The 14843-nt window shown below is 38.6% G+C and overlaps 1 protein-coding gene across 14 annotated transcripts in view; it reads left to right on the top strand.

The window, feature by feature from the left end:
• LOC143280897 (kinesin light chain-like) overlaps positions 1–13451 on the top strand; it is a 61053-nt gene extending 47602 nt beyond the window's left edge. For 6 of the 14 annotated variants that reach the window (XM_076585667.1, XM_076585655.1, XM_076585656.1 and 3 more), the window contains 3 exons: positions 50–91; positions 6659–6722; positions 7336–13451. In XM_076585667.1, coding sequence (XP_076441782.1) covers positions 50–91; positions 6659–6722; positions 7336–7416 — 187 coding nt within the window. In that variant the 3' untranslated portion in view covers positions 7417–13451. Of the gene's footprint in view, positions 1–49; positions 92–1067; positions 1092–6658; positions 6723–7335 lie in introns of all 14 variants that reach the window. The other 8 variants (XM_076585663.1, XM_076585661.1, XM_076585666.1 and 5 more) reach the window with 2 other exon arrangements.
• Positions 13452–14843: the final 1392 nt, after the last annotated feature.

Raw genomic sequence — 14843 nt, 5'->3', positions numbered from 1 at the left:
TTGTAGTTTTGCTTTGTTTGGCTGACCAGACACTTGTTTCTGTTGGTAGCGTTAATGGGTATGGTCGGGGACGTTTGGCGAACGATGAGAGGTGGGTCCAGAAGTAGTTCTCCTCCGTCTCTCCAGTTGCCTGTCTTGCGTCAGGAACCCCACAGCTGCTTTTTTTTTTTTTTTTTTTTTTTTCCAAACAGCTTTGCTGCTGTTTTCACAGGGCAGACTGTACAAACAGCTTTTTCCCCCAGCCCAGATCCTGTCATGCTTTGCCAGCTGTGTTCTGTACCATGCACTCTGGTTTCCATTTCATCCCCTCCTCCCCCCACCCACACCTCCAAACCCCTCCTACCCACCTTGACTTGTTTTATAGCAGAAGAAACAAACAAAAAAAACCCAAAACAGTCTGTCGGATCAGGTTTTAAGTATTTCGCATGACGCAGGAGGAGAAATGTGGCTTTCGGTCTTCATTGAGTTCTAATTTTTTTTTTTTTGCTTCTGGTTGATTGGAGGGGAATCATTAAAAGAAAAAAAAAAACAAAAAAAAAAAACACCCCCCAAAACAAAAAAAGATTCAGGAACTATGAAATGTGGGGTGCTTTACAAAAGGGTTCAGAGATGCCTCCAGACAGTTTGGAAGAAGAAAGAGGAGTCAAGTTTGCTGTCCATACATCACCAGACTCATTCCGTTCCTTTTCCTAGATGGCACACAGTCATTTCCATTGCTGTTCAGAAACAGAGCACACAAAAATATTGTGTCTCTGCAGACTAGCACATATCAACCTCCACCCCAACCTGTTAAACCTGCTCCCCCCCACCCCCCCAAAAAAGTGATAAAAACATTGCCCCAACCTGTATTTCTTTTTCTTCCCCCCCCGCCCCTAGATTTCTTTCCAGTTTCTCTCCCTTTCTGACTCTCTTTTCCTGTCCTTTTTTTTCTTCTTCTTCTTCTTCTTCTCTGATCACACCATGTCAACCTTGTCTGTGTCAACATTTGTGCATTTGTGTGTGGAGTGGTAAGTGTAGTGTGTTTTTGTTTTTTTGTTTTTTTGTCTTTCTTTCCTTGGCGTTTGAAGCAAAGACTGGATTCCTTTGGAAAGGTCAGTGCTGTGTCTTGCTGTTGCTGCTGTTCACTGCTGTTACTTGGCTCACTATGTTTGTGTGTTGCTTCACTCTTGTTGAACCGCCATCTAGAGTCATCTCCCTTCCTCCCATTCCTTCTTGTTCCATTCTGGACCTAGCCCCCGTTTTTCATGTACAACATTTTCCATTTCCTTTATCTTTTTTTTTTTTTTCTTTTTTTTTTTTCCGTCGGCTTTTTTCTGCTGTCACAGTGCCAGTGGTTTTCAACATGGAAGTCCCATCACTAATGTTTCTCAGTACTTGCGGACATTTCTTTGCTTAAAAGCTCTTGAACGATTTCTGGTCCTTTTTTTTTCTTTTTCGTTTCTTATTGGTGCATATTGGAGGCAAAGAAGAGTTGTTTTCCTGTGTACTCTGCATCTTCTCTGAATTGAATGCAGCTGAGAAGTATTGTTGTAATCCGAACAAAATGTATAGATCTATATACAGTATGTATGTTTGAACATGAATATACTGGGTTTATAAATTCGTCTCATTTGAGCATGTCTCATAGTCACACAGTGTATCCTGTTTGTTCCTGTTAATGATTGAAACACTTTTCTTTCTTTTTTTTTTTTTTTTGAATGAAAGTAAAGTAGTAGATATACACATGCAAAAACTTACTTGTGGACAAGCATGAGGATATCATATACTGGCATAGGAATGCATCTTTGTGCATTGTGTAAACAAACAAACAGGCACATGCGCCATTGATTGATAATAATGATAATACTAATGGGTATTTTTATTGCACTCTTATCTCATCAGCTCAGAGGAGGCCCAGAGTGCTAACAGTCAAGATAAATGAGGGAGGGGAACTACTTGGACGGAGAGAAAGAGAACCCGCCAGCAGGATGGATTTTGTTTTCAGTTGCATGAGGACATCACAAAGCTCTGATAAATTCATGTGCAAAACTCACTCACCAATCTCTCAGGTTATCTACACAATTAAAAAAAGAAAAAAAAAGAAGAAAAATTGTGATGAGCAGGTTGTGTTGGTTGTTTCATTTTGTTCCTCATTGGTTGGGGTCTCTTTCAAAGTGCCGACATCACTTATGGTCAGTGCAATAAACTCCACTCATGTACCACCACACTATTTGCAAAGTGCAATAAAAAATGTTAAAAATACAAAAAATAAGAAAACAAAAAAACCACAGAAAGAACAGCCATTTAAAAATAAAAAGAATGTAAGCCAGAAGTGACAAAAAGTTGTGAACACACACTTTCAGTAATCTCATACATTTTTGCCTGGCATACTTTCTGTAATCTCGTAAGTTTTTGTGTGGCATACTGTAGGTAATCTCTCATAAATGTTTGTCTGGCACACTATCGGTTATCTCCAAAATTTTTGCCTGGCACAGGATCGCTAATCTCACAAAGTTTAGCCTGACACACTGTTGGGAATTTCAGAAATTTTTGCCTGGTACACTATTGGTAATCTTAGAAATTTTTGCCTGGTACACTATTGGTAATCTGAGAATTTTTTTGCCTCTCACGCTAACAGTAATGTTAGAAATTTTTGCCTGCTACACTGTTGGTAATCCCAGAAATTTTTATCTGGTACACTATTGGTAATCTCAGAAATTTTGGTCTGGTACACTATTGGTAATCTCAGAATTTTTTGCCCGGTCCATTATCGGAAATATCAGAAATTTTTGGCCTGTCACACTCACAGTAATCTCAGAAATTTTTGCCTGGTACGCTATTGGTAATCTCAGAATTTTTTGCCTGTCACACTAACAGTAATCTCAAAAAATTTTGCCTGGCACTGGAGAGGGAGTGAAACTATCAAAGGAGACATGGAAATAGGAGTGCTGAAATTTAGATATATATATATATATATATATCGTTTTAAAAAATTTTCTTCTGTTTTGTCTTTAGATGATGTGGTTTTGCAAAGTTGGGTGTGTGTGTGTGTTGTGTGCCAAAATGCCGTGTTTCTGTTTGGGACTTGTTGACAAAAACGGTGCATGTTTCTGTCTGGGTGTAAGACAGCCTGCATGCTATAGTAACACATTAACAAGTGACACAGTTGTGTATGTTTTTTGGTGATTTTTTTGTTTTTGTTTTTTGTGTACGTTGTTGACTTGCGCTTGGAGTAAACTGCTACATTTTTCCACTGAACAGTATTTGGCCGTCTGCCCTGTTGTTGTTTTTTCTGTGTCTGTGTATTTTTCTGTCTTTTTCTCTGCCTGTCTGTCACTCTTGTCTCTCTCTCTCTCTGTCTGTCCTGTCTGTCTCTCTAGGAGTCAGTGTTGTTTTTTGTGTTTTATTTTTGTTTTTATTCTTGGTGTGTGTGTTTTTTTTCCATTATATTCTACACACTTTATTATCAGTTTTTATGTTTGTTTGTTGTTTTTGAAGTCTCTTTTTTGTTCAACAACTTTATAGAATTGAACTTAGACAAAATATGAAAAGGTAGACATAAGTACATAAATAGACCTCTCTCTCTCTCTCTCTCTCTCTCTCTCTCTCTCTCTCCCCACCCCCCACCTCACCCCTCCCAGTTCCTTTCTGGTCATGACACGGTGGAGTTTGAACTCCTTTCCAACATCGCTTGTACATAATCAATGATAAACAAGAGAGAGAGAGAGAGAGAGAGAGAGAGAGAGAGAGAGAGAGAGAACACATCATTTATTTATCCCGAGTTTGCATGGCTTGTTCTCTCTTTGTCAGTCTGTCTGCCTGCCAGCCTGCCAGGATGTCTTGTGTATAGTGACCAGATGTAGTGTCCTGTTCATTTAGATTTTTCTCCCACAAAGCGTTCAGGAGCTCTTTTGTTAGTGTCCATTGAGTGTAGAGTGGTGGCCTACTGGTAATGCACCTGACTCGGAAGTGAATGTCCATAGGTTTGTGTCCCACACATGGACTGGAAATTTTTTTTACTCCCCCTTGTCCGCTAGACATTGCATGTTGGTCTTGGTTCTGTAGTCTTTCGGATGAGACGATAATCTGATGTCCCGTGTGCAGCATGCACGTAGCGCACCTTTGGGACTTGTTTTGTTCTTTAGAAAGATCCATTTTGATAGTGGAACGAAATAAGTACACTTGCAGACAAAAAAAAAAAAAAAGAAGTGTCCAGAATGTGGTCTAGAAAATGTGATGACAGACAGCTCAAAATGTGTAGATCTGTGATTTTGCCGTAGGTGGTAGTGGTCCAGAATGGAGCCAGTGCCCACTCAGCACATCTGAAGGGGATCCCACATGCATTCCTAATGGTGTGGGTACATTTATGTCCAGCGATAAAATGACCAGAACCAGGCACCTTAATGATTAAGTGCTGGATTTCCCTCAAGGCTTGGCAGCATCTCTCATAAAAGTCGGTTCGTAAAATCAGTGAACAGCATGCGACATTGCATCCTGCTGTGACCTGGTGCTTTGACAGAAGTAAAAAAAAAAAAAAGGAAAAAGAAAAAAAATTGGCCTGGAACATTGGCATACATGGGTCATGAAGGAGCAGATTGTGTGTGTATGTCTTGGAATTAAAAAAAAAAAAAATTCTGTCTCATCTGCTTGTATGTTTTTCTCTATTGGCAGTTGTTCTATTCGCTAGGTTCAGTTCTTCGATCAGAAATGAGAAGTGACGCTTTTGCTGAAAGGGCTAGTTTCTGAAGGGCTAGTTTTTTGCAGTGTTGTTGTTGTCATTTGTCATCGTTCTTGTTATATATATATGCTAGTTTATAAAAAAATGTTTTGATACTGTCAAGATCGTGACTTTGAACGTTTTGGTCATCATTATTGCAGTCAGATATTTTAGTCTTCAGTTCTGATAGCGCTGTTCTGTAAATTCTTGAGAGGAGAACAACTGGAGACATTCATAGACTGGTCACCATGACACGTAAATGTTGCAATGATAGTTTTGCTTTTTGTTGACAAGTTTGTTTGTTTGTTTGTCTAATGGCATTTTCAGAGACAACAACAACAACAAAAAAAGAGACGAAAATTGTTACCTAACAGTTCTTACTTTACCACTATATGTATCTCTCAAGACAGTGTTTAGTTATTGGGAACATGCTTCAAAAAGCCAATGGAAAACAACAACAACAACAACAAACAAAACAACTAACACACAAAATAAAGAAATTTAGATCTTGTACCAATAGTTGGAAGTTCAGAGACAGCTGCCATTCTTCCCCTATACTATTGATTATATTGAGTTTAGGTTATTTTGTATATATGCTTGAGAGGTCAGTTTTTCTTTTCTTTATTGCCTGATGCATGTGCACATGGGCATGCATGCATGTGCACACCCGTGTGCATGCATACACACACACACACACACACACACACACACACACACACACAGTGTGTGTATGTATGTATTTTCTTAAAATTGAAAAGCCATGCACACAGATTTAAGCAGTAGATAAGCAGTTCTTGAAATATTTCCGTTTCAGTGTGATGTAATTTGTTTTATTTGAAAAGTGCACTTCACTTTGTGTCACAAACCTGTATTAGATTGCCTGCTGTGTTGTCATTGTAGTTAGAACATGATTCCTTTTCTTTTTATCACCGTGAGTTGGGTTGTTATTTGAACTTAGCCAAATCATTCAAAAGAAAGCAGTCAGAGGAGTATGCAAATTCTTGTTGATGAATTGTAAGTAGTGATAGGTTTCTGTTGTGAAGGGCAGCTACAGCTTTTTGACAGCATCGTGAATGAGGGAGAGAAAGTCTATGTGGTATAATGCAATGTTGTAGTGAGTTACATACTTGTAAGTGAATTTATATTGCTGTGTTTGTTGTCATACTTTTTTTTTTAATGAGTAAAATAGGTGCTGTCTTTAGGGAAAGCACACTTCCCCCACCCCCACCCCCACCCCTAAATGTTGATGGTTGATATGCATTTTTATTTTATTATTTTCTTTTTTTTTTTTTTCAATGAACGAATCGTAGACAGTTGTATGTTTACAAGTCTGTTTCCTCTTATTCTTTTTTTTTTGTTTTGTTTTGTTTTTTTTGTCTTGTTTCTATCTTTCAGTCACTGTTTTCCAGGTTCATGTGAGAATAGGGAGGTTGGTGTCTGTTCTCATAGGTTAAGAAATGTGTTGATTAGGCTCTCAGGTATGCTTTCAGAGAGTGTTTGATCTTTAATTTTTAAAGGACAGTATTGAAAATGTTGATGCTATTGTTACCATGAATACGTCAATAAGAATAGAGATATGGGTGTGGAGACACAGAGAATAGAAAAGGTTATGTTTTTATTGTCATTTGTTATGTAATATTTTAATTCTCAACATAGTTATATAGTCAGTGCCACATTTCACCCCATATCTGAAAAAAAAACCAGCAAAAAAACTGGTGTAACAGAAGATCAGTAAGCTTGCTTTGAAATGATTTATTTTTTGTTGTTGTTGTTTTTTCTCTTTAAGTGCTCTGGTTTATCCTGAGTGTTTTTTTTTTAAGAAACAAAACTCTTTTAATTAAGAATAAGGAAAAAAACCAACAACAGCGAGTGATGTTAACTGAGATATATGTTGAATAACACAGTTATTTGCTAACGATTACAATTTTTTTTTTTCATGTATTCTTTTCTTTACTTTTGCAGTATGAAAAGAGCAAGCTCCCTGTCGGTTCTCAACATCATCAGTAGTACAGACGACAAACTGCATGTGAGTATATCACTGGTACTGGTACTACCATTTGTTGTTGCATTCAAACAGAACAAGCCAAGTAATTCGTTTTTTGAGATATTTTTAGAAGGGGGTGGGGGTGGGAGGGGGTATATATATACTAAACACGAATCATTTTGATTGTTCTATATACATATAAATTATTTATATATATAAAGATTTTTCAGTGTCAAGACTTACTCGACTCTTTTAAATCTAAATATATTGAAAATCAGATTATACTGAAAATCTGAGCATATTGGAAATTGAAGTTTGAAGATTTTATTCCTGGTATGGACGTCAAGAACTTTTCCCAAAATTAAGATCAATACATTGTGTTTTATTTTATTTTTATTTTTATTTTCTGAATTTTTTATATTTCAAACTCACCAAACTTAAGCTCAGACAACAACAACAACAAAAAAAAAGCAAACTAAAGAAAATCAAAGGACATTTAATTGTGAGGACTAGCTCACGCTTATAAAACACCATTGCAGACTTTTTTTGCAAATCTTTCACTTTTTGCCTTTACTCTCTCGCTCACGCTGCCATTCAGTCACCTGTGTTGCCCCAGTCCATTGAAGTGTCTCTATGCTTGTGGTGTTTTTTTCAGGAAAGCCGCCGTTCTGCTGGAGACTTGAGGATACGAGGGCGAACAGCCAGCTCGGAGCATTTATCAGCTCCCATGTTTTGACCTTTGCCCTCATCGCCTAGTGTTTCGTCGTCATCCGCATGCGCTTGAGGATCATGCTTTCATCTCACTGTTCAGTCATCTTGGTTGGAGGTGGACCTCATGACATTGGCTGCTTCTTCTTGGATTACATTTTTCTCTGTTTCTCTTGCCTCCTCCTGACACTTGCGTTGACTGTTGACCCACCTTGGACAAAGTGTACATAAAGCGCTGCTGTTGTGGACGTTGTGGCTGTCACAGCATTGGGTTTGGCTGGCAAGGAGAGGGCCGGCGTTGTGTCATGTGTGGTGCGTTTGTCAGGCCTTAACTGTGCACACATCTTGGTGGGGGATGACCATAACACACACATGTAGACTTGTAGTAGGCTGGCTTGGCAGTAGAGCTCACTTGTTGTTGGCCTCTCTCTCTCTCAGTGTGCTCACTCTCTGCTCGCTATCTCTTCTTCTTTTTTTCTTTTTTTTTTTCCATTATACTCATCCTTGTGTTCGATTTTTATTTCTGTACTGTGTGGTTGCACTGGATGCCAGAACTGATGAATATTTGATCCATTCTCATGACTGTTGGCTTCAGTTCAATGACATTGTCTGTCTCTGTTTTTATTGTGTGTGTGGGGGTGGGGGGGCTGGGGAGGGTATGGCTGCTGATGGTGTGTGCGTTTGAAGTGCATTTGTACTATTTGCTGGAGAGCAGGAAAAAAAAAAAGGGGGTTCACAACTAACTTACAAACAGACTGCATTGGGACTGAATGTGCAGGGTGTGCGTTGAACAAGATGGTGTTGGTGTAGGTATTGCTAGGGTGCCTCTTTGCTTCTGGGATGAAGATGGATGCAGTGTACATCCCTCCCCCCAAAAAATGAAGATGTATTCACTTAAATATTATGAAACACGTCTGACAGACAACTTCATAGAATACATTTTTTGGGAAGCATTTTATTTTACTTTATTTTATTTCTAATAAAGATTATAACTTTCTCTCAAAGAATGTCGGTGAAAAAAACAAAACCAAAAGATAAAATGAACAGTATCATCTATGAGTTCATGGTAATATTTTTTTGGTGTGTTTTTTTTTTCTTTCCAGTGACTAGCACTGTTATTTCTTTCTCTACAAGGGTATTTTGTTCAAAGTGTTTTGTAATCAAGAGATGTTATCCATTATTGATAAATCATTCTGCACAGTGTATACTGAGAAGTTGATCACCAAGAGGAATAGATTTTTGGTAATATCTTGATGGATATAAAACAGATCATCCAGAGATGGGAATCCAGTATCTGTACTGAAATCTGTATTTTTGAGAGGCCATTCTCAGCTCAGGTCATTCTCATGAATCGCACAAATCTGTTAAGAAAAGGTTAGGTTATTCTAAAGTGCATAGTCTTGTTTAAAAAAAAAAACAGAAGAAGAGAGATCTGAAAACATGTGAGGAGAGGCCAGAATGGACCCTGGCCTAAATCTCAGTATTTTTCACACTGGCCCATTCCCATCTCTAAACTTCCCAGAACAGAGAAAAAGATGAAACATTGATAATTAATGTTGAGATATTTTGGATTTATGATCTGTGTACTACTTGTGAATAACTTAAGCCATCATTCAGAGAGATGATCTTGATTTGGTATATTTCAAAAACAATTGTGGATCTCACTTCTTTTTTTTTCTTCTTTTTTTGTTGTTGTTGTTGTTGTCGTCTCATGATTCTTTTGGATGGATGTACTGAAAGACTAGGCTCTCTGATGTTTTAGGTTGTATTTTTTTTTCTGTTATACAGAACAAAGAGAGATTTTGGATGGAACTTCCAAGCTGCAGTTATGCTCTGCTTGGCAGGGCAAGAGAACTCAGTGAAAGTAAATCTGCATTGATCTCATACTCAACGGGCGTAATAGCCGAGTGGTTAAAGAGTTGGACTGTCATTCTGAGGGTCCCGGGTTCAAATCACGGTGATGGCACCTGGTGGATAAAGGGTGGAGATTTTTACGATCTCCCAGGTCAACATATGTGCAGACCTGCTAGTGCCTGAACCCCCTTCGTGTGTATATGCAAGCAGAAGATCAAATACGCACGTTAAAGATCCTGTAATCCATGTCAGCGTTCGGTGGGTTATGGAAACAAGAACATACCCAGCATGCACACCCCCGAAAACGGAGTCTGGCTGCCTACATGGCGGGGTAAAAACGGTCATACACGTAAAAGCCCACTTGTGTGCATACGAGTGAACGCAGAAGAAAAAAAAAGATCTCATACTCGTTCCCGAGGTACAGCTGAATCATTTCCACTGTATGTAACTACTAGTACATTGATAACCAGATTGAAGCAGGACCATGAATATATTTGTAATTTCATATTCATGATGGTGATAATATCTGATAACCAACTGCCATGGTTTGTATTTAAACATATGTGTAAATATACATATATATATATATCTATATGGTGATTCAGGAAGTGAAGGTTTAAAATATGTGATCTTAAAGTTAAAACTGCATTTGCCATGTCACCTACCACTTTTGCTGCAGTACTTTTGTAGTGTTGAATAAGCATTACTTTAATATTCTGGGAAATGTGATCTATATCAGCACAAGCTTAAAGTAGCAGCCAAGTTTAATCATGTGTGACTGTATCACCTGCTGCATATACATCAGATTAATGTACATTTATTGTTGACATGGAATTGAGTCTTTTTTGTTTGCATAAATAAAAAAAAAACCAACTATGTTCAGGTTTAATATTCACATGGCCATGAGACAAGTTTTGAGAGAGAGAGAGAGAGAGAGAGAGGAAAAGAAAAGAAAAAAAGAAAAGAAAAAGAAGGATGAATAAGTAAACAGCTGAAACAAAAAGAAAACCAGAACAGCTGTTTTGTGGTTCAGATTACACTTATGTAAGACTGTAGCAATTGTACTTTTGGTAGAGAGAGAGAGAGAGAGAGAGAGAGAGAAGGAAGAATAAGTAAACAGCTGAAGCAAAAAGAAAACCACAACAGCTGTTTTGTGGTTCAGATTACACATATGTAAGACTGTAGCAATTGTGCTAACATTGGAGAAAGGTGACTGAACCTGTGGACTGCTTTGCCGTTGGTGGAAGGTGGAAAACATCAACTTGAATCAGCTAGAGACTGAATTATTTACTGCAAAGACATGGAGAATGCTGAGTGGAAACATTGTGCATTTCTTGCCTCAAATTGATCCCATTTCCACCCAGAAGGTTTTGTTGCCTGCAGATAACATATTTTGATACATTGCATATCGTATGTTTCATTGATAGTCAAACACAGTCGTTGCCGTGGGATAGGATAGGGAGGAGAGGGCTGAAGCAGGCCAGACAGGTCACTAGATTTGAAAACCAGAACTTCTGAAATATTGCACATATTAACAATAGACATTTGAATATAGTTAGGGTGATGAGGAATGACAGGAATTTAGTCTGAACACTGTGAAACAGATAATGCTTGAGAGGGGTGGGGGGTGGAGGGAAAGAACAGTGCGAGAAAAAACAACAACAAAAAACTGTATATGGGGAAACCCATATTGATTGGTAAGATTATCACAAGCTTAACCACATGTAATCCAAAGTTTGAAGCTTCAAAGTTTTTCGTCTTGGCCAATATTTGTCGCTAAGAACCTGTATTCTGGAGAAGAATCTCTCATGATTTGGCACTGAATGCTGGACAAGACTTTTCTTCAGAATCTCAAGTGAATTCTTCAAACTTGACAGGTGGTTAGTATTGTGGAAATTTTTGCTTAAATTGCAGGAGTGGAGGTACTTTCCTTTTTCAACACCCCAAGAAAGAATGTTGGATAGGTTTAGATTACTGTATTGGTCATGATTCATTAGCCAGAAATTGAGTTGTGGTGGAAAGTTTGGGCAGAGTTTATGCTCCACTTGTTCTGTTGTGACAGATGGGAAATTTTGGCTTTTTTTCCCCAGTTTATTTTGTAGCTGCATCTCTTAAGTGAAAGGTTATCAATATTAACTACTATCACCTACATTAAGGAGCAGAACCTCTTTTAAAGACTAATGGAAGCTGGATCTTTGTGTGTGTGTGTGTGTGCGTGTTGTGTGTGTGCGTGTCTGTGTTGGTGCTACTGTATAATTTATTTACAACAGATCGTGGAGCAGGAAACTGACAAGGAAAATTATGGAAGCATGAAACGCTTGTGTATAGAACTTGGTTATCATCATCATATTTATTTTTAAAGCAGAAAAGTGAAATACAGGAATGTACAGTTTTGAAAGAAAGTGTGCGTGTGCATACATGTGAATAAAATTGTTTGAGTTGGCAGATACTCAGAATTCTGCATTTTTATTGTGAGTTTTTTTTTTTCAATGGTGCACTGTAGCGCTGTCATTATTTTCAGGGCATATGTTTGTTTAGATCTGTGGAATATCTTACATTGCACAAATTAAAGCTTGCAGTGCACTGAGGGTTAGTGTAAAACGGGTCATTGTTACTGTACCATCCAGATGTCTGTTTGTTTAGAGATGTTGGCTCCTACTATCAGAGGGCTGTGAAGATGGAAGAGAAGTGAAGAACAGGTGTAACCTTCAACATGCCAGCCGGCTGACACTTCAGACACTTTGTGCATCAGGTTGATCAACTGTTGAAGTGGATATCATTGACTGTGTTTGAGTGGTCAGCTGTTGGTGGTGAAGGGTTGAGCACACGAACAGGACAGGCAGGTAGTTAGCGTTTGTGTGTTCAGAGGGAAAAGTGTAGTGGAAACCAGTTTCCATGATGTGTTGATATTACTTTTTTTTTCTTTCTTTTATTTAGGTAGAAGCTGTTTTCCCTCATGCTTTCTGTAGTGAGGACAAAGGTTTGGAAAACGAAGCAGTTCTGTTGTTGTTTTTTTGTCCTCGGCTTTCTGTAAACTGTGAACACGGGTTGGGGAAGTCTGGTTTGTAGGAGTTTGTGTGTGTGTCAGATTGTTGTGCATCACCATGAATGTGTCTTGTCCTGCTTACTTCTTCTGCCATAGGGTGACAACGGCGGCAGTAGGCGATGGGAGGTTGGGAGGGGTTGGGGGGCTGTGCTGTCAGGACTGGGCTCACACATTCCTGTGCCAGATACTGGTCTCTTCCTGGCAGCAGTCCTCGCTCACCTGGCCAACCCACACACGCATGGGTGTGTGAGTGTTCCATCATGGGGCGGTGTTGGGGAAGCAGTGTCATGCATATCAACCCAGCTCTGGGTTTTCTGTGTCTGGCCGGCACCAGTCTGGCATTGACTGCATTGTGTGTATGGCTGTTTCAGGTGTCTTTGTGTTGTCGTCATTAGTTTCCTTTTTTTTTTTTTTTTCTGTAACAGAGTCCTTGTCTTCAGGGAGGAAAAGTGCACGCCTGTGTGTTGTTCTTGATCAGTGTTTCTTTTTTTCTTTTTTTCAAAAATTGAGTTCATTTATTTATTTTTGAAGTTTTCAGAATATATAGAGAGGAAAGCGCTTTTAAAAATGGACTTGAAAACCTTATAATACCACTTTACAAGTCTTCTGTGAAGAAAGGAACATAACTAGACAGTGGCTGATGGTCAACACGTCTGGGATGGTCCACTATGGTGAATTTAGAAATGATGTGAATTTATTAGTAGTGTGTGTGGTTCATTTTTTTCACTGTTATAATCCGTGTTCCAACTTTGTTTCATAGCCATCTCAGAAGTGAATCAGTTGTGTTCACTCTTGTACAGGTTTTGGTAACGAGAACATGACATCGCTGTTGCAGATTTTTATATATTATTTTGTCAGGCTTTAAATATCCTGAGTTGCCCCCTTGCCAACATTTTTTGTTTTTTGTTTATTGTTTTTTTGTTATTATTTTTTTAATAAGAGATGATGCTTTGTTGTATTATAGACTAGAGATACTGAGAAGGAAATTATTCTATTACGATGTGTACATTCAGCAAGCTTTTGTGATTGGAGAACAAAGCCACCTCCTGTCTTTGTCCATTGCAAGGTTAGAACTTTGGCTGTCACAGCACTCTACTTGCTTCCGATATTGTGCAAAGAGAGATCGCAATGGGCTGTCTGAAAATAAAGTTGTTCTCACAGGCGACTCCTTGTCATCTATCTTCTGTGGAGACTGAGTCATTCTGTACCTTTTTATACATTTTTCGATTTTTATTTTATTTAAGCCATCAGAGATAGGACAAAAGGGAGAAATTAAACGGCCACAGTTTGGGATTCTGTGTGCACTGTTCCAGTGTATTCATATTGTACTATTTTAGTGACGCAGAATCCTATGACCAGGAATTACCTGCTTGTACTGGTTCAAAGCTCTGAATCCTATACATTAGAATTCTGAATTGCTGTTTCAGTGTGTCGAGCGCTTTGTTTGGATTAAAACTGCTGCTGTCTGTTCTATCTCTCTTACTCTTTTGTCTTTTGTCTTTCTCTTTCTCTCTATGGTTAAAACTGTTGCTTTGTGTTCTGTCTGTCTACCTTTAGTCATTCGGATGAGACGATAAACCGAGGTCCCGTATGCAGCATGCACTTAGCGCACGTAAAAAAACCCACGGCAACAAAAGGGTTGTTCCTGGCAAAATTCTGCAGAAAAATATCCACTTCGATTGGAAAAACAAATAAAACTGCACACAGGAAAAAAATACAAAAAAAATGGGTGGGGCTGTAGTGTAGCGACTTGCTCTCCCTGGGGAGAGCAGCCCGAATTTCACACAGATAAATCTGTTGTGATAAAAAGAAATACAAATACAAATACAAAATACCTCTCTCTCTCTCTCATTTGTTCATATGGGGCTGTGGCAAGACATCTAGTAGTTTTGCCAAACGTTCCCTTGTCAAAGTTACATGCTAATGTGTGTGGATGGCTGTTAATTTATGTGTGTGAAAGAATTGTAAGAGTGGAACGTGTACAGCGCATTGGCTTGCATTATGCATAATCAAGTGCTTTTTTCACTGATTTTCTGATAAGTAAGTACGATCAAATTAACGAACAGATAAAATTTTATTTCAAGACGGTAAAGGAGTAAGCACAATATGCTTGTTAACACCCAGCCCTCTGGGCAAAAAAAAAAAAAAAAAAAAAGTGATGAAGAGAGAGAAAAAAAAAGAAAAAGTCATTTGAATTGACAACAGCAACACCAGCATTACATACGCTTGTACAAACATAAGCATAGATATTTATGTGCAATACAATAACGCTATATGAAAATAACAATGAGGACGAGGTGTGGTAGAGGGCAGAAAGAAGAAGAGACAAGAGAAGGTGTAAAGAAAGTGGGGGAAGCTGACCAAACAGACAGGTATAGCGAGAGATTGACAGAGGAGACAGACCCGGGGGAGGAGAGAGAAGCACGAGCATATTGACAATCAATACATGTTTGTCAATACATGTGTATGCAGACAGGCATATGAGCAGGGGGGGGGCATGTAGACCGATATGCCAGTAAACTAACGATTAATTTGCAAGCATTTTCGGCCGATTA

This window comes from Babylonia areolata, chromosome 4 (assembly GCF_041734735.1).
Source record: "Babylonia areolata isolate BAREFJ2019XMU chromosome 4, ASM4173473v1, whole genome shotgun sequence".
NCBI classification, from domain to species: Eukaryota; Metazoa; Mollusca; class Gastropoda; order Neogastropoda; family Buccinidae; genus Babylonia; species Babylonia areolata.
Note: the sequence above shows the minus strand (reverse complement) of the source record. Positions and strands in the feature narration are given on the sequence as shown.